The sequence below is a fragment of the Harpia harpyja genome, chromosome 3 (genome assembly GCF_026419915.1).
Source record: "Harpia harpyja isolate bHarHar1 chromosome 3, bHarHar1 primary haplotype, whole genome shotgun sequence".
NCBI classification, from domain to species: domain Eukaryota; kingdom Metazoa; phylum Chordata; class Aves; order Accipitriformes; family Accipitridae; genus Harpia; species Harpia harpyja.
The window spans coordinates 21,040,658-21,059,402 of record NC_068942.1 but is presented as its reverse complement, the minus strand read 5'-3'; the positions used below and the strand labels follow the sequence as shown (position 1 = coordinate 21,059,402).

Sequence of the window (18,745 nt, the reverse complement as noted above, 5' to 3'; positions counted from 1 at the left end):
AGGAAGAGGCTTCCCAATCTGAAAAAAAAAAAAAAAACAAAAAAAAAACCCCCAAACCAAAAAACCTGCCTTACTATTGCTGTGGGTACAAAAGCAAGAGTTAGGACAGAACTACTACTGCCTTTTCTGTCCCGTTCCCCTTAGCATCTGATGCTTTAAAGCTCTTACACAGAGGAGTGTTACCATTAGGTCAGCACCTGGCAAAGCTCCATGGAAAGAGGAGACAATATATTCAGCAAAGAAGTGACAAGTCATTGTCCCCCTCCAAAGTTTTCATCGAATTAGCGTGGAGGGGCTGGAGGAAGATTCCTCCACATCCTAGTGCATTCTGCCTTGCGAGAAGGACACATGCAAGAACAGCGGAGAGCGTTCCTCATTGGTATCCATCTTCAAAACATCCCAAAGTCATCTCAGGACAGTAGTGCTATCCTGTCCACTTGCGCAGTGCAAGGGAGCCAAGTGCTGAAGCTGCAACTCAGCAAGTAGAGCCACAAGTGAAAGTGTCAATGCAGAACTGACTGCTCTATTTAGATCTTCCTTTGCTCCAGGTACCCATCCAGCCCTGCCCTTACATCCCTGTACAGCAGTCCCCAAGCATCTCCCTGTCCTGACTAGCAGCCATCAGGATTCCAGTACTTGGCACACTTACAAAAGTCAACTGAAGGGTGGAACAAAAGGACCCTTGGGATCATGTAACCCCACATGAGTTACTTTGTGCATTAAGCCCATCTCCAAAGGCAGACAGCATGTCATTAGGTTACGGAATATTCTCCCCCAGGTCTGGGCATCTTTCCCAGGAGAGCACAGCACACTGCAGACACAGCAGCCACTGCCACGCAGGTAGATGGGACAGGTCATGGGCTGTTCTTCAGCCATAAGGCAAACGTGGACAGCACAGCTCGCATTGCCATAGCTAAGCTCTCATCCACCTTAACCTCTAAACCATGCCCAAATATTACACACAAGACAGTGCTAGCTGGCCCAGGCATCAGCTGTCAAAGACTGTATTAACCCTTAACAGCGTGGATGATCAGTTGCCAGTGATTGGGCTCATGTCACAGGCCTATTTAGTTGACTAGTAATGACATTGCTGATTAGTCAGGAGGGAAAGTGCCTGATGCAGCAGTTGCAACACAGAGCTTCCAAGGTAAGTATTCCAGACTACTTCACATGTAAGCAAACAACCTAAAAATCCTTTCAAGCATGGGTAAACTGAAATAACCTTGTGTCTTCAAGGTCCTTGTATGAACAGAACAATCTTCCCTCCTGCCCCTTTTTACAACCCTTGCCAGGTACACAGCAGAAGTGAGTACATAAATGCAGCATTTCTGCAGATCCCAAGAGCAGACAATACAACCTTTTGCATATGACTGCTTTTTTCATTTTGTCATTGTTTTTGTTTTTTTTTTTTAAAAGGTGCCTGGAGTATGCCACACTAAGGGACTTCTCATTTACAGCACAAACTCCAGACTAGAGCACAAGGATGAAGAACTATTACTATCAGTACCTCAGGCTGTGCTTGCTGCTTTTCAAGAGTCTTCTTTTGGAAGATCTACTCTATACTTTTATATGGGCCTTGAGAGATACTAGAATTAGATCTTAAGCTAACACAGAGCTTCAGCACATGTGTGTAAGTTTACCCGTTCCAGCTTGTGTAGCAGTAACCAGGTATCTCTTCATTGTTTTACACAAGGCAACGCAGGCAACATAACCTGTTCTCAAACCTGAACAAATTTGTAATTTAATACATCACAACTAATACAGCTGCATTATGCTGCTAGAAGCAATAATTTAGTTCTCTAGGGAAGGAAAGTTTTAATTTTACCTAGCAACTGGGCACCAGAAAAAAATAAATTGCTATTCTGTGATCTACAGGGGACATATGAAGAACATTATGCTTTCAATCTGCCTTCAGAAAATAAACTTAGAACTGTCTCTTTGATCCTTTTAAAAATATACAGGGTTGGTTTTTCTTTTTTAAAGTTTAGATCTTAAAAGTAGCAGCAAGTAAGAACAATTACAGGGAAGTTTCATTTTGAAAACTTAAATCTATCAGGGTCAATTTTTAAAAAAAATCTTTTTTCAGTTTATGACTAGTTAAATACATGGCTGATAAACCTGTGAACTTGTTTATTGATGCCACATTCAAATTAACCAAAACACTTCTAGCAGCTCTTGTGTTCTCCAACTGGAGTCATGTACCATGGATAGCAATGTTTGGAGGCATGTATGGAGGCATGTATAGAGCAGTAAGGAGAGTCAATGCAACTGTGTGAGAATATACATTTTTACTGCCAATACAGCAATTCTTAGTTCCACCAGGATCAATACAGATATCTGAGCATGTCCATAAAAAATTTATTAAAATCACTGATGACAGTTAGCTGCAGGAATTTCTAAATTCTTTCATAGCCTTCCAGTTCAGGTGCTTTTAGATTCTACTGCCATGTCCACAACAATAGCTTATGTCCCTCCCAAGAAAAATTACAAAGAAAAAAAATTCTTACTCAAGAGATCTTCTCATGTATACTAAAAAGTAAGTGTTTGTAATTTTGTGCCCTTTTATTCTTAACCACTTTAAACTTCTATTAAAAGATCAGTCCTGGTTAGTAAATTTGATGCATGAAAACTGTTAACCAATTTCAGATCAACAGTATTGATAGAGATCTGCTGTGGCCAAAAGAAGTGGTAAGCAACATGCAGAAGAATCTTTTAGTCTGAAAATGTTAGGAACTCCTCCAGTCTAAGCACACACTGGAAAAAAATTAGAACCAGAAATGAGAAAGGAGGGCTATTAAGGTAGAAACTTTTGTAAGCTATGCACATTTGATTCAAATACCTTTCAAAACAAACATGAGATTCTCAGCTTAGCAGTTCACCTGCTTTCTATAGCTCAGTGGAAGCAACACAGATGGATTCTTCCACCCTCAGGTAATACTGCTGATAACACATTAGCATTTCCTCTCAGGCTTTTTCTGACTCCTCAATTTCTAGTCAGATTACATAGCAAGCAATCAGTCTATGCTCCCCAGCAAAGACTGCTAAATTCATATTAAGGTTAAATCCCAGTAAAAGGGGAGACTGTCTCAGCCAACTACGGAAAGCAAATATCTCATGGATAACTTTCTGTAGCTTGGCACACAACAGAACATTTTCTATATTATTTATCTTAATCACCAAATTTCTGAGGTAGGATTAGACTGTATATGAAATGAAGACAGGCCAGGAATTTTTTAAAACCTCTTCATCATACTTCTGTTGGACACTCTAGCAGAAGCTCAGAATGTTTGCTTCCAGGGCTGGATGCCAATTCTGCTGATACTTCTTTTTGCTGCTGCTATAGAAAAGGCTATCATCTTCACCAAAGTTCATTTCTGTGCCAGCCTTCAAAATAGTCAAGGAGAGAAGAGCAAGTTCAACAGAGCCTATTTCTGCAGAATCGAGATCTTTCTGAACAAGAAAAATGGTTATGGTTCTTCTGAGAATACTATACAAAGAAGTACAGTTGATTTTTAGCCCTGTTGTGTTAACTGTGAGTAGGAAAGATCTTCACATAAAATAACACTCACCTTCCACCTTTCTCTAACTTCTGCTTTATTGCCTGGAACTTTCCAGCACAGAGCACCCAGTATCAACACAGAAGTGGGGAAGAAGGTATTTCCCTTCCACATCTGAAACAAGCTGAAGCCCAACTAGCTGACATTCCTGACAGATTTGCAATTTAGCTAATCAGTGACTCTTATTTGCAGGCTCTGTCCCCAATTTCTGAAGAGCAAATGACAGCTATCAAACCATATCAATTACAGGAACTGGTCTTGTTTTTACAACTCAACAGGTATTTGAATTTCATTATTATATCCTTGAGTCCCAGACAGAGAAAAATTTCCCAGAGACCTTTTTTTCTTCCCTTCACTGAAGTTTCATATACTATTGCTCTTACAGCCCTTCTGGGATTAATACTGAATGTGTATGTAGTCTTTTGTAATTTTGTATTTTTGTCTTGGCTCTTGGGATGTTTAATGCATAACTCTTCTGGGGAAAGCAAAACAGGACTAGTACCGAAGAAGATGAATAGGATCTTTAGGAGATCAGAACAGAGCTGAGGACTACACAATAGTTTTGGATGCCAAGGTCTCAACGTTGGCCCAGAGTAAGAAAACTCATGCTGGGAGATAGTCCAAGCTTCCACAGATGATCTGCTCTTTCTATAGAAATTATAATTTCAGTGAAAGAACAAATATGCATACTCCTTTTATCAATTTAAAAGCATTTTCCTAGTTGAGAATCAAAAATACTTTTAAGATTTCCTGGTCACACTTCAGTGGAATCACAACTAGGAAGCCCAAACTAGCCTTTAGGGAAAAGCGGCAGGTAAGCCCAAGAGGCAAAACACCTCCAGGAGCACTACCTCAGAATTACAGAATACCTCTCCTTGGTAGAGCATTTTCTTTTCTTACAGGTAGGTGAGGATACAACACAGTATCATTATAGGCAACCATACTGGTCACTGTTAAACTTCAACCCAAAACAGAAGCTAAGTGGCTTTTTCCTTTGAAAGTTAGTGCAGTCAGGTAATAGCAATCGGGAAGAAAATGGTCCTTACATCACAGCTCACTAATGACATATTGCTCACAAGACCTTCCTCATAACCATGTTAGAACTTAAAACTTGAAATCAAAAGGGCCAAAGTATGACATCACCCCACAGTATGTCAACAGCCTCTGAACTGCTGCCCTGAGGCCAGAGGCTGGGAGCACTACAGAGCATTTCACTTCTCAGGGTAGGAAGTTAGGCTCGTGTCACAGCAGAAGATATAGCAGTATGGATTTTGAGCAGAAAAATCTTTATTCTGAACACCTACTTTTTGACTCCTTTGGTGGAAGATATTTCATTTAGTAAGTATTTGACTATTTACTCCTCCAATAGTCTAAGATTCAATTCGCACTTAAAGAGTCTAATATCCAGATACCCTAGTCTTGTATGCAATGAATACCCTTTTCTTACAGGACTATCTTCTCTCCCTATGGCAAGTCATAGGCACCATAGGCTGCCACATTCAGACAACCCTAAGAGGTTTAAGTGTTAAGAGGCATACCCTCAGAAATAGGGCAGGAACATCTGAAAGGATGTTTCTCCTCCTGCCATCTTATCAGGCAGTAGCACTGGTGGTCTTCAGTTCTTGATAATTTCAGATCCTTACAAGAACAAGTGAGGTCTCTCTCCAAATCTGTGGAACTCCTGGCAAGCCATCTTTCTTTATATTTGTAAGCTAAAAGCAACAGAACTTAAGTTCAAGTACAGGTAAATGAAGACAAGCCAATTCTGGCAACTGTAACCATACTTCAAAAACATGTTTTCAAAACCCCACTGTTTCCCCCCTCCCCCCCAAAGTTTTTTGGGGGGCAAACATTCTCAGCACTGTGATACCATTTATTATAAAATACTATTTTAAGATGTTCTGAAGATAACTCCTGTTCCTGCCGTTAAACTTATTTTATATTATGTGGTTTATAATCTGTAAAACAGGAAGAGGGGGGAGCATTAATTCCCACAAACCAAGCCTCTCTTTTTTTGCTTGCAACAGCAAATAGGTAGCTTAATAAAATTATCGGAAACTACATAATCCAACTACTTTCAGCAAATGTTTACTCTAAGATACACTGGGGAATGAATAATTATATTCTGAACTGTTTAACTTGTGAAGTCCAAATGACATTAAGAACTGCCACTCACTGTGTTTCAATATTGCACTTTTCTAATGGAGTGCAAGAAATTAAACTAAGATAGTGAAGCAATTTGCTTTATTTTCTGCTGCAGAAAATGACCTAACTACTAGACAGAGCTAACACACTTAAAGAGTTTAAGTCTCAAATGTTTCTTTCAGGTCTCTACTATCTGCAACATCCCTTATTCTGACTGAAAAAAACAACTAAGGCTAGGGCAAATTATTTCCTATTTTGTCAAAGTAAGATGAAGTACACCCATTTAATGGTAGCTGTGTATTCTTCCTCTTCAATGATCTTAAGATGATTTAAAAATACAACCTTTATTTTTCAATCAACTTACCAGTTTCAAAATAAAGTCTAAGCATTTCCTATTTAGGCTGTTCCATCTCTTCCTAGCTTCCTTCCACATATATAAAACAATGACTGGACTTTATTTTAGGACAGATTTTAATCATTCTTCACCTGCAACCATAAAGCTAGTACCATCACTGCTGGGACAACATTCCTTCAGTTACTGAGAACTTCAATAACCACCATTTTTTTCCTTGTCATTGGTCTGGTGAGAAGGCTGAAGTGTAGCTCAGGGGTACTCAAGGTAAGAGTACCCATCAGTATTTCAGATTTTCACCTCCAACACAGCTCAAACAGTAAAGCTGGCCTAGCACTAGGGCCTTAACTGGACTCCATTTACCTTACCACGGTTTTCATTAATGTGAGTTGAAAATGCCATTGGCTTCAAAGAGGAAAAAAAAAAAATCTTTTACTTTAGCCCCTTCCCAATCTCCCTGTCTCTGCAGTTACTAAAATATGCACTACTTCATGTATTTTACAGCCCACATAACATTCAAATACAAATTAAAATCTCCTCAGGAAATTCCCAAGCAAACTGCTGGAAAGGCTCTCTATACTTCTCCGGTTCCTTATACTGGTCATCCTCAGACAGAATACTGAGCAAGGCAGACTTTGTCCCACTCAATACAGCCATTCTTCTGAGCATCAAACACCACTTTGTCCTCCAGAGCCTGCAGGAAGTTTGAAACAATGGCAGAGAAGTACTGTCTTCATAGCCCCGATAACTCAACTGGACTGTCAACTAAAAAGCCACGATGTTTGAAAGAAAGTGGAATTCATCATTTTAATATTACTTTTCCAGTTTATATCCTCCAAGGGAAAACAGACAAGGGCAGACAAGCAAAAATGCTTGTAATACCAGTTCTAGTAACAAAGTACAGCAAATATAAATCATTGGACACATACATGTATTTATATAGCATACAAAGGCCTCCATCTATACTCTACTCACCTGAAATTACCATTTATACATTAAATTCATTCATACTCCAGATTATAACTCAAAACTTTGTCCTCTGAACTGTGAGAGGGGGCGTGCAGAAAAACTACAGACCCAAAGTCAGGGTTAAATACTCTCCAATATAGAGAATACCTTTCCTTGGGCAAAGTCTAACACTTTGCTCACTCTGCTGTGTCCATGTCTGACTGTCTTAAGGAGTCCCTCTCTTTACCAACTGTTACTTAATTTCAATGCCCATTTTTAATCAGTAAAATTCATACCCAAACTTTATATGGCAAGTTTATACAATTAAGAGCTTGCCTACACCAGAAGGCAGCAACCCCACTGAAGCTGGCACACAATACAGCTGCAGCCAAGGCAGCACACTTCTCTGCAGGCTGGTAGCTTGACAGTGCAGCTTACACTGCAATTTCTGTTCACCAGGATCTGTTGCTTCAAGCAGGCTTCACACCAGCAAACGCATTCACATAGCAGTGGGGGTGCTGTGGAGAGATAACCACTGCTAGCTTAGTTTCGCTCACTTGCAACTCTGTTTACAGATCTACAGCCTCCACCGGCAAGACAAGTTCTTCAGCAACAGACAAAACCTCCCACCTTAACAGGGACCTCATTACTTAAATGGTAGTAAAGCATTTATGCAAAGCTAACTCTTCTATCTTTGTTGTGGCAGCAAGGTACTCCTCTTGCTTGTAAGCCTGCCACTCATTCAACTCAAAAAAGGCTCTGCTTTTTTTGCCCAGCTACTAAGACTGATACATGGCAATATTCCAGAATAAAGTTTGTCTAACCATTGATTTCCTGGACCACAGCCCAACAGCCATGTGACACTTCTAAGTTCAACACTAATGATGGTTAGTGCAAGATTTCACCAGACTATTTAAAGCACAAAAAAGCAAAATGCTTTCATGCTGTTTACTGCACAGTCTGAAGTCAAAGCTTTAAATCTAGCAAGCTATTTTCTAAAAGTGATGTTTAATAAAGTACTTTTGCACAGAGAAATCTCATGCCATGTGTTCCAAATGTGTGATGCAGTAACTCTTCACAACTACATCTCCTTCTCTCAATCACTTGTATAAAACATCTTACCAGACTCAAAAAACATACCAGAAGAACTAAATCCACAAGTGGTTTGCAAACATGTCATCCCCCACCCACCAAGCAAAAAAGCCATTAGAAGTATTACTCTTTCCATCTTAAAATTAGTTACAAAAATGATCTCCCTACATAATTTTCACTAGTTCTATATTCCAAAACCTGTAGAGTGTCATGGTTAAAATGTTTGTTCATTTTTGTGAACATCACTTTCTACATTAATACACTTTTTTCACCTTCTGCAGCCCTAAAGCAGAGGAGCATTCATACAGAAAGGTATCCAGCTAAATAGCCAATATGCCATATCACTGGCCACATCTACCTTTTTCTATGCCAAGTGAGAGGTACCTTTCTCGTGATTAAACACTGCTCCTGCCAACAGGCCTCAACCACCTGATAGGCACGATTACATTCTCTGGCACCCTTTATCCATCTAATACCGTCAATCCTAGATCAGAGACCATGGCCAAGGAATGTTTTATAACATACAGAACATTGATGTGAAGTACTTTGGGTCCCTGAAGTGCCACCCACAATCCTGAAACTCTATCACTAGTCTTTGATCCCAGAACTCACAAGGTGAACTCATTCTCATCAATTTTACTGGACATAGCAGTACCTCCTTAAAAGCTTCCATATTTCCTGTTAGTGTCAGCCCAAAGGATAAAAAGACGGTACCTTTACACTCCAAAACGCATGCCACACTCTTCTGGCCCTGTAATGCAAGTCATATACAGATTCTTTTAGAGCATCTAACAAAGTACTTACCAAGTATCACTGCTGTATTGCTTATTTCTCTGGTCTTCAACATCTTTTTTCCTCCAGGAGGCTGACCTAGCTAGGACTGGCAACTTCCTGACTTACCATCCAAGCAGCTTCACTAGATGCTTTCAGCAGCATCCAGGCTTTTCATGGAACTGCAGTGGGCAAAAGATGGAAACTGGTCCCTTCCCACTTCTGAAGTGCATAATCACTAATAAAGTTTGTTGTCCAGGAGTCACTCGAGCACAATGTGGAATATCACATGTCCAGTATGTACTGTACCAGTTAGTGCAACAAGGTCACATTGCCTCTTCGAAAGTACAAGCTGTCAAGGAACACTGTGGTGCAACTACAGACCTCATGTGCAACAGCTAGGTTTTTCACATCCTCATCTTTATTCAAGAAAGAACATGTACAAAACATGGCACATGGAAATACTTACCCTTCTCAGTAACATTTGTTAACAGAAATAATAAATCATTGAAAGCAATGAAAGGAAAGCTGTTCCATAGTAAATTTCTGCAGATTTTGATACATCCACTAGACTGATTTACAAAGCTGCTTGCTGAAAAGGAGCAGCCTTTAGCCAAAGTAGCTGGTTACTGCTTATTAACAATAACCAAAGCATAGGAGATGCTCAGTGAGCCAATACACTCCTGGAGTTCGGTCAGCTCCTTTAGTGTACATTTTAGTAGTCAGATGGACACTTTTTTTTGACATTCCCAATGCTTTAGGAGCTGCTACTAGTAGTGTTCTGCACTTCATGATACTGCTTGGACAGAAAATTGGGCTTTTCATGGAATTTGTCATTTAGAGATAGGCACATTCCATGAACTATAGGAATTCCTCCAACTCTCCAAAGGAAGAGAGCTGCTGGCATCCAATGCTGTCATTTTTGGCTGAAGACTACAGGGTATTTTTTCTGTATTTTGGTGCATTTTGGAATGATTCTGTAACTGCAGCTCTATCAATATTTAGGTATCATGCCATTCTGTTTCTTCCTTCATAAACCATTCCTGACAATTAGGTTTGAGAGTCATGCTTTAAAGCAGACTGCAGCTTATGTACATAATGATTTGTCTTTAAAATCCAACTTAATTGGTGACCAATTTATGATCCTTCATTCCTCTGTGGAAGTGTCAATTTGCTGAATACAGCAAATACACTGTTACTACGATACAGGACCATTAGTTTTCAAGTGAATGCTCAAAGCACAAGTTCCAACGTGTGCACTCCTGTCTCCCACTACTGACCTCTTTCCCCTCACAGCAAGCAGGTAACATTGCCAGCGTACACCTCAAAGGGCAGTTCCACTGTTGTGGTACTGGTCTTTTCATGCTGAAGTGGCAGTCCACAAAAGCCCAGTTCCTCTCCCCCATCGCTAGATACAGACAGCAATGCAAGCTTTAGACCTTGCCTTTTCTGTAACCATGACTTCCCTCATGACACTTGAATTTCTTTCTTACAAGTGCTTCACGTTTATGCTTCTGTACCACCACAACCTCATCTACTTCCTCCCATCTCCTGGATGACACCACCCTCAAAAAGCTGACTCATTGGTTTGAATTTGTGTACCCATTTTGCTTTCTCCCCATCTTTACAGGGCCTACCTGTGAGTTCTGTTGTTTTGAGTTATTACAGATGTTCAGTATCAGCAAGTCTATATACCCTTATGACATTTTAAAATGGCAAATACTCTCAGGGGTTTTTCCATGTATTGAAGCTCAACACTCATTTCCCTAACATTGCTGCTACCCTTCCTACAGAGGGCAGCTCAGTGTTTTGGGAAAAGGTCTATTTTAAATACACAGAGACAGTGATTTTGGTTCACATGCAGTTTCTGAAAACAGTATCCGCTCAACAAAACTGCAGCAGCTGCCTTAGCAGGCTTTTAAAAGCACAGCATCCCACTCCAAGCCACAAAAACTCTTCAGGTGTTACACATCCTTCCAGTTACAGATCATCCACATTTGTCTGGCAGCACTGACAAAGCGTTCCAACTCATCACTGGAAAAAGAGAACAAGGTCTAAGTAAAATGGTTCATTTGAGGGAAAAATTTCAATTTGCAAGTAAGCGCACAACACTTTATACATTAAGGTGTTACTGTTTCTGTAAAAAAACCTACAACCCCATAGACATTATAACACTTTTCAGAAAGTTTAAATCAAATCTTTTTGTCTCATCTCAGATTCCGGATCCGTATTAGGTTTTTCAGCAAAGAATTCAGGTTCGGGATAGGATCATCACAGATGAGACAAAAGCAATACAGAAAACAAATTTAATAGGAAATGTATGGTTTTTCTATAGGGTTTCTGACTGCAATAAAAAAAATTAAACATTCTCTAGTCCTTTGACGTATTTCAATAATAATGTACAATTATTTAAAACTGCATGTAGGTTTGAAAGCTAACCAAGGTTAGGCACAGCTATCAGCACACATTGGGCCTTGGGGAACAAGTTCTTAAATTCCAACTATGTACAGAATTAGTTACTATATGCTGTCCTGGTTTCAACTGGGATAGAGTTAATTTTCTTCCTAGTAGCTGGTACAGTGTGTTTTGGATTTAGTGTGAGAATAATATTGATAACCCACTGATGTTTTAGGCTGTTGTTAAGTAGCACTTATCCCAAGTCTAGGACTTTTCAGTTTCCCATGGTCTGCCAGTGAGGAGGTGCACAAGAAGCTGGGAGGGAGCACAGCCAGAACAGCTGACTCAAACTAGCCAAAGGGATATGAACTATAACCACAGAGCTCCTTTAGACTTAAGGTGAGAATATGTTTAGCTTTTCAGTTGCATACCTGAATAAGTTAAAAGTACTTATTCCTACAGTTTTGACCATTTTCCTGTGTAAAAAAAAAAAAAAAAAGACATTTATTAGTTCAGAAAAATTTTCTTCCATCACTCAAAATACAACTTGCCATCTATTTAGTCTCTCATACAGACCAAACTGCATTATCAAACATGTGTTGGATTAGTACCATTACTCCACAGTTTCTGTGAAACTTAACTTAGAAGTGTAGTCATGCCACAGTAAAATTTGTTTTGCTTCTCTTGCCCAGCTATAGCTCAACTTGGCTATGAACTATGACAGGCAACTAACCAATCAAGTATAATTCCCCCTCTCCTATGAGAATCAAAAAGATAATTTTTGAAAATTAGCTAACACCTGGTTCTCACCTTCTATCAAAACATTAAAAACTCCAGAAGCTAAAATCCACCAACAAGCAAGCATTAAATAAGAAACTACATCCAGACCACATTTTTCTACATACAACTCTCCCGCAAGCAACAGGAAAATTGAGACTACCTCTAAACTAAAACTGCAAATTCAAAAAAAGGCCAAGATAGATCACTGAATGTTTCACCCCGTTTTCCATTATGCAGATACACACAAACCCCACTCCACTTCAGATATGCCATTTGTAATACAACAGTTTACATGTCACCTCCTGCTTATAAATGGGGTTAACAACAATGCAATTTTTTAAAGCAGGCATTTAAAAATTATCATTAGTTATTTAAACCAATTTTGCTGAGTTTCAAGGTATGTACAGGCCATGAAGCCTATCATCTTCAAACATATCACGTGTTCTGGTGTTAGAGTAGTCTAAAGTCAGATTCACATGTGTTTTTCATCAAGCAATCTGTCAGGTTTGGGATAGGTGCTTCATTCATCAGACATACCAATGGTTTTAAGCATCACTCCCACATCAAGCTTTTAAATTAATCATAACATTTATTGGAATTCATACCTTCAACTGAGAAGCAGCACTCAAGCATCTCTGCAGAGACATAAAATGCACTGGTTAGTTACACTAGCAAGGCTTGTTACTTCCAACCTTTCTTTACATCAACCATGTAAGTCACTCCACTTCCTACTTGTAATATTGCCTGTCTAAACAATACAGCATTTTATAGGTAGCACTGCTGCACAGGAAGTTTCACTCACACATTTGAACTTCACATAGTGGGACAAAGCCTGTTGTTCAAAAGAAACTCCTGGTAGTTAGCAAGTTATTTAAAGGTACCTTTCATTAATAAGGAATGGAATAAAATTATAGATGTTGTAGTACAACAGGAAAGTTAGAACTTGTCCTCACATTTTAGATTTTAACTTCCTAACTAAAAACAACCTGCAGATACTCAAGAACCAGTGCAATTAAAGTGAATTTCATTGGAAAAGATTAGATTCAGGTACCTGGGTAAGAATGAAGTTCTTGGGAGAAACCACTACCAATACTCTCAATGCACATTAAGTGTTCACAAGCATGCTTTTTGCCTGCTGCAAGTATAATGTTATACTAGCCCTTCTGAATTAGTTTAGCTCTGGAGCTGAAACAGCTTTAATATAATTAGAATTCATCGCACTTCACCATCAAATTCCACCTTTAATCATTAACATAACTTTTCCTAAATGCTCACATCTGAGTGAGCCCTAAGTCAACTATCCTAAGAGGGTCAAAGTGCAAATGTCATCACTAGCTTTCAAACACCAGCAACACTTCCTTAGCAGGGCACTTTTAATACCTGGCTAATGTTTGTTATTTACCCACTATAAGGCAGGATACCTCAAATATAGGCATCTAGCACTTCCCTCTCTCTCTGCTCTTTAAAGATGCTAGCTTTTGTAACAGCACATACCCATGTCAACATGGACCTGAGGAGAGTTTAAATAATGCACCAACATTCTTATTCACAACCTGGAACATGGTGGCATCTAGCCTGTACACAGGGACAGCAATGAAATTAACACCAACTGGGATAATGACTGAAAGACTAAGTGACTTCTGAAAGAATTAAGTGGTTTCATCTCAGTAGCCAGATCCATATGAAGTTTCTCATCAACATATCAGGTTTGGCAGTTTCATCATGAATCACCGCTTAAGTATCAGTGACTGGGAACTGTAGCACAATTCATGCACTCATATATTCCACAAAATAAGCTTTATTGTCTTTCATGTGCAGATGTACTGAAAAGGGAATACATTACAATTAACAAAAAATTTCAGCTGCTTAATCAATAAATATTACCTCTATCTGTTGTACTACAGCTTCCAGGAAATCTTTCACCAGGACACCTGACATTCCCATTGTTAGAAACTGTTCAGGCCATTCTAGAAATTTGAGTAAAATAATCAATTACAACATGTTCATGTGTAATATAGCACAACCCATTCAGAACAACCAAGTTTTACTCTCATGGATCCCCCTTCCTCCCACCCACTGGTTGTAAGCATTTGAGTAAAATTAAACTGACTACAGATCCTGAAGTTATTTCTTAGCATTTCCAAAAGGTGATAATATCAACTATACTCTTTAAAGAACTGGAACCACATGTGCCTGTTTATATTAACAAGTCTCTAGATGTCCCCTTTGTTTTCTTCACCTAAACACCTTCTTATACCAATCTCCCAACACAGTGCAAATTCACAATTAAAAGCCATCTTGAGGTAATTTTTGTCAGATTTAGGGTGAACACTTCAGATAGGCATATTTTACCAGCTCCTCCAACAGTAACCCAAATAAACTATTCACCAACTCCCCAGCCTACACAGTTCTAGACCATGTCAAACATGCCTGAAATACAATGATACTTCAATTTTAAAACTAAGGTCACACTAATTTGACCATACATATATTTTGCTAATCCATTTATTTATATTAAATTATCCCTACTGATCATTCAAAACATACACAGCTTTCAGGAAAATCCACTTGTGTGTACCAAGTATTCTTCTACTTCTGATGGCGCTTCCATGAAGGGCTAAAATTGAAATTAAAGAAAAATTATCTTTAAAAGTACAAAATGCCTCTTGCTGTGGTCTAGCATCATCTCTCGTGTTACTATGTCAGAAACATAAAAATTCACTTTGTCATACAACATTTCAATATTGGTCTAGAACAGTCTTCAATACTTGACAAGTTGAAATTTTGTATGCACTAGAAAAAAAATTACCCTGAATTGGTTTTGGACCGTTTTGCAACTGTTACAATGTCTGAAGAACCAAGACATTCATGCTTCTGTTTCAAAAATATTTATGAGTGGCCATGCATTTATTCACAATGCAATACTATCTGTCCATAGTTTGCAGGACCATTACCTCAATAGTTACATTCGAAGACGGTCATGTATGTAGATTGACATTAACTCCAACACACACCCGAGGCCAGACAGCTAACTCACACCATCTCTGAAATCGGTTTAATTTATAGCACAAGTTAACCAAGTGATTTATCACATGGGTCTTCATGCTTATTTAAATGCCACCGCAAAAGAAATGAAACTAAGAATAACTGACCTTAACTCAGTGAAGAGCACACACAAAAAAATCATCAAATAATTACTCAGTTTGATGGCAACTATGAAAAAGCAATATACTGTAGCTTGTTCTTATTTTTTATCCCACTCAGTAGCCATACAAAGATGACAAATCTCTGGCACTTAACACATTCCATACTTTTGACAGACAAAAATAGGAAAACCAAGTAAGAAATGGAAGCATTTATTATCTTGATCAACAACAGAGATATAGTGCCACTTCTAGAGCAACAAAATTAAAAATTCCAGCCATTACCTTAATGCTTCTGTACAATGTATTGGACACCACTGAAAACCTCCTCTCCATCATACCTAAAAACAAAGAGTAAACAAGCTTAATATTTGAAATCAGCAGATTCTTATTACCGGGCCACTAAGTCACACACATTATGAGACAATAATCATAAACAGTCTCTCGAGTCTCAGAAGCAATAATATGTTACATACCCAAGTCTTAAGTTTGCAGGAGGCCTCTTAGAAAGCAGCAAGACATGCAGCCATTTTTAAGTAACAAAGGAGTTACGAGTTACATCCACTTGAAATCCCATATTAAAAACAAATTTCTACAAATAACTGCATGTACTATTAAACTTCAGTCCAAAGGATTTTTAATGAAAATTCATTATCTCAAGGTTTCAGTCCTTTTAAGTATAAGCACTGATTTCAATTGGTTTAGAGAATTCAGTTTTCACCACATAGCAAGTATTTAAATCTACCAACTCAACCAGCCAAAGAAACACATGACAAAGTATGTTTTGTCATATACAATACTTAAATAGATCAAATAAATGTAGCAATCCATTAAAGATAACTTATAAATGTTTTGTTTCAGATCACAACAACATTTTAAGCTACGGAAAATCTTGAGTTAAGCTTGCTTATTACACCCAATAACCAGGGGTTACTAATGGCTTCTAAAGATTCAAAAATTTTACTGTTCAGTAGTCTTAACATGTGACTCAGGCTATCATTAGACAAGCTAATACAACACGGAATGAATGCACCCGACAACCTCCTACGTGAATGCAAACACCTCCTAAGCTTTACTTGCAGATAAGAGCCTAGAATCCTAGCTATATTTTTTTTACTGTATTGCCCATTCTCTCAGAAGTACTACGGCTCAATGACACTAGCATCGCAAAAGGGGAAAAAAGGCATCTTAAGTCCACATGAAGCTGTTTTTTTGTGTGTTATATCATTCCTTAAAATAAACCTCTCTTTATTCTGCTGTCTCATTGCCTAGCGAAAAAAGAAAAGGCAACTTCAATAGTTAAAAACTTTAAAGTAATTTCATGATTCACATTAAAAAAAGCAAGCAAAGACTGCGGTGGGTTTTTTTTGGCACGATATGCTGATTTTACAGCAACTGTATTTTTAAAAGTCTTCTGCGGTCGGACAATTCCATGATGCCGATGGCCGAGCCCTCGGAAACACACGCAGGCAACACGAATGTGTGCACCAGCCCTGTGTCAAACGAACAAGGCAACTCCACCTTATTCAAGGCGCCCTAACCTCTCACCAAATCCCCTCGTTCTCATCGCGATGTTTAGTCGTGATCGACTTCATTCACCAGCACGCGCCAGCGTTCCAAGCACTAATTCAAACGAGGACCGAGCGAAGCAGAAGGCTGCATCGCCCTGGCAAGGGGCTGCTCCCAGCCTCAGCAATTAAGAGCTGGCGTCACTGGCGGGCAGCATTCGTTTCACCAGCCCCCGAAGGTACCCGACACGGCCCGTGTCCCCGCCGCGTCCCTCCGGCCGGGCCGGCTACCCATCAAAATGGCGCAGGCCAGGCAGCGCCTCGCCGGGCGCCGCCCGCGCCAGGGCAAAATGGTACCCTGCCGCACGCGCCAGCCGCCGCCGAACTACCCATCCCAGAGTGCACCGCGCCGCGGGACACCGCTTCCGGCGGCAGAACTCGGCCGCGCCGCGCTCCCGCCGCGGAGCCGCGAGGCCTGCCGGGATGTGTAGTCCGCCCCCCCCCCCCCCCCGCCGGGGCTGCAGCGGGGCGGCGTACACGGCGGCTGCGGCCCCGCGGCTGACTTGCGCTTGGCCGTGCCCGCCCCGCCCGCGGCTCCGAGGTGCGAGCCTCACCCGCCAGCCCCAAGCCCTACGCGAGCAGCGCCGCGGGCGAGCCTCCCCAGTAGCCAAGCAGAAAGCGAAGCAGCGCGGGCGCCCCTCCAGCCCCGCTCGGGGAGCGGCCTCGACCGCGACCACGGCCCCAGCAGCCGCCGCCGCCTTACCCGCCGGCGCGGAGGTTCCCCAGGAAAAGAGAGGGCGAGGGGGCGCTCGCCAGCTTTATAGGTACGCTGCGGGGTGGGAACGAGGCTGGCCCCGCCCCTCTCCCCGCGCGCCGAGGGGCGGGGCCGCCGCGGGCCTCGCGCGGGGCCGCGCCTTTCTCGTCCGGCGCGCGCGCGGGCGGTGCCCCGTGCCCGGTGCCCGGCCCTCCCCGGGTGGCGGAGCCGTTGGCGGGCTCGCGGCCGCTGACGTGTTGTCCGCAGAGTCCGGCTGCGGCCCGCTGAGGGGCCCCGGCAGCGCTGCCCTGGCGGCAGCGACTGGCCCCGCGCCTCCTGAGCGGCCGTGGCTGAAGCCGCCCCGGGGCCGGGCCCGCCTTACCCGGGACTCCTCAGGCCGGGGCCTGCGCCGCAGGCCTTCCGCAACCCAGTGGCGGGGGGGCGGGGGGGGCTGCTGCGGACTCGGCTGCCCGCCCTTCCGAGCCGGCAGGAGCAGGGGGCCGGAGGGGAACAGACGGGAGGGGGTCCCCTGAGGGGAGAGAAGGAATGAGCGCTCGAGTCCGGCTTACGGTCCCGGTGCTTTGTGCATTTTGCATTACAGGGTTTGTGCGTCTAACGCAGAGCTAGCAAGTGAAGGCGGGAACCTGATACAGCTTACAAAACTCAGAAAAAAATGTTGTCCGTTGAGTACTTGCTTCTTATATCTTCTGTTACTGTTCCCCAGGGCCCCAACTGGTTAACCTTCCATAGCGATGCCTGAATGTTTCAACTTTCCTTCCTCTCTAATTAGATGTTTCTGAAACCTCAACCACACGCACACCCTTTCCCTTTTTGGAAGTAGCACGCAATGCTTTATCCCTGTATAACATTACAGGTCATCGGGGCTGAAAAATCTCCTCTTACCCACAACAGACAAAAAAAAGAAAGCTTTCTGCAGTTTTTTACTCTAGAAAGACTAAGGATGCTATTCCACAGTCAACCCAAGAGTGGGCTCCCCCAGTCCCGGCACAGCTTTAGCCACTGGAAGTTGCACCTCAGTCAGAAAGCAGCTTAGTCTCCAGTTGAATTGACCTCCCGTACTGCTGTGGCAGTGCTAGTGAAAGAAGTGGGAGCAGGTATCTGGGCTACAGTGGGGATGGCAGGACCGCTACAGCCTAGATGACATTTTAACTGATGTGAAACCACATCCTAAATTCTCACAATATCTATGGAAGTTCTCACTAATTGTTTATAAATAGTCTAACTTTTTTGTCTGCCCATTTATTGAGAGGTTTAGTATATCAATCAACTTAGTTGAG

The 18,745-nt window shown here is 41.4% G+C and overlaps 1 protein-coding gene, 1 long non-coding RNA gene and 2 other non-coding genes across 9 annotated transcripts in view; all 4 read right to left on the bottom strand.

The window, feature by feature from the left end:
* The window catches only part of SYNCRIP (synaptotagmin binding cytoplasmic RNA interacting protein), a 41,915-nt gene extending 32,785 nt beyond the window's left edge, over positions 1 to 9,130 (bottom strand). For 3 of the 5 annotated variants that reach the window (XM_052781581.1, XM_052781582.1, XM_052781580.1), the window contains exon 1: positions 8,995 to 9,130. In XM_052781581.1, the coding sequence (XP_052637541.1) occupies positions 8,995 to 9,030 (36 nt within the window). In that variant the 5' untranslated portion in view covers positions 9,031 to 9,130. The remainder of the gene's footprint in view (positions 1 to 8,994) is intronic. The other 2 variants (XM_052781584.1, XM_052781583.1) reach the window with 2 other exon arrangements.
* Positions 9,131 to 11,074: 1,944 nt separating this feature from the next.
* LOC128140262 (small nucleolar RNA SNORD50) lies at positions 11,075 to 11,145 on the bottom strand. Its single transcript, XR_008234676.1, has one exon. It is a non-coding gene; the product is annotated as a small nucleolar RNA SNORD50 (small nucleolar RNA).
* A 576-nt stretch (positions 11,146 to 11,721) lies between these two features.
* Positions 11,722 to 17,531, bottom strand: LOC128139354 (uncharacterized). Of its 2 annotated transcripts, XR_008234340.1 has the most exons (6): positions 17,457 to 17,531; positions 15,471 to 15,526; positions 14,586 to 14,659; positions 13,927 to 14,009; positions 12,648 to 12,677; positions 11,722 to 11,738 (listed from the first exon to the last, which is right to left on the bottom strand). It is a non-coding gene; the product is annotated as an uncharacterized LOC128139354 (long non-coding RNA). The 2 variants fall into 2 exon arrangements; XR_008234341.1 differs by lacking the exon at positions 11,722 to 11,738 and having other exon boundaries at positions 12,673 to 12,786.
* Positions 13,704 to 13,771, bottom strand: LOC128140263 (small nucleolar RNA SNORD50). The gene has a single exon (XR_008234677.1). It is a non-coding gene; the product is annotated as a small nucleolar RNA SNORD50 (small nucleolar RNA).
* Positions 17,532 to 18,745: the final 1,214 nt, after the last annotated feature.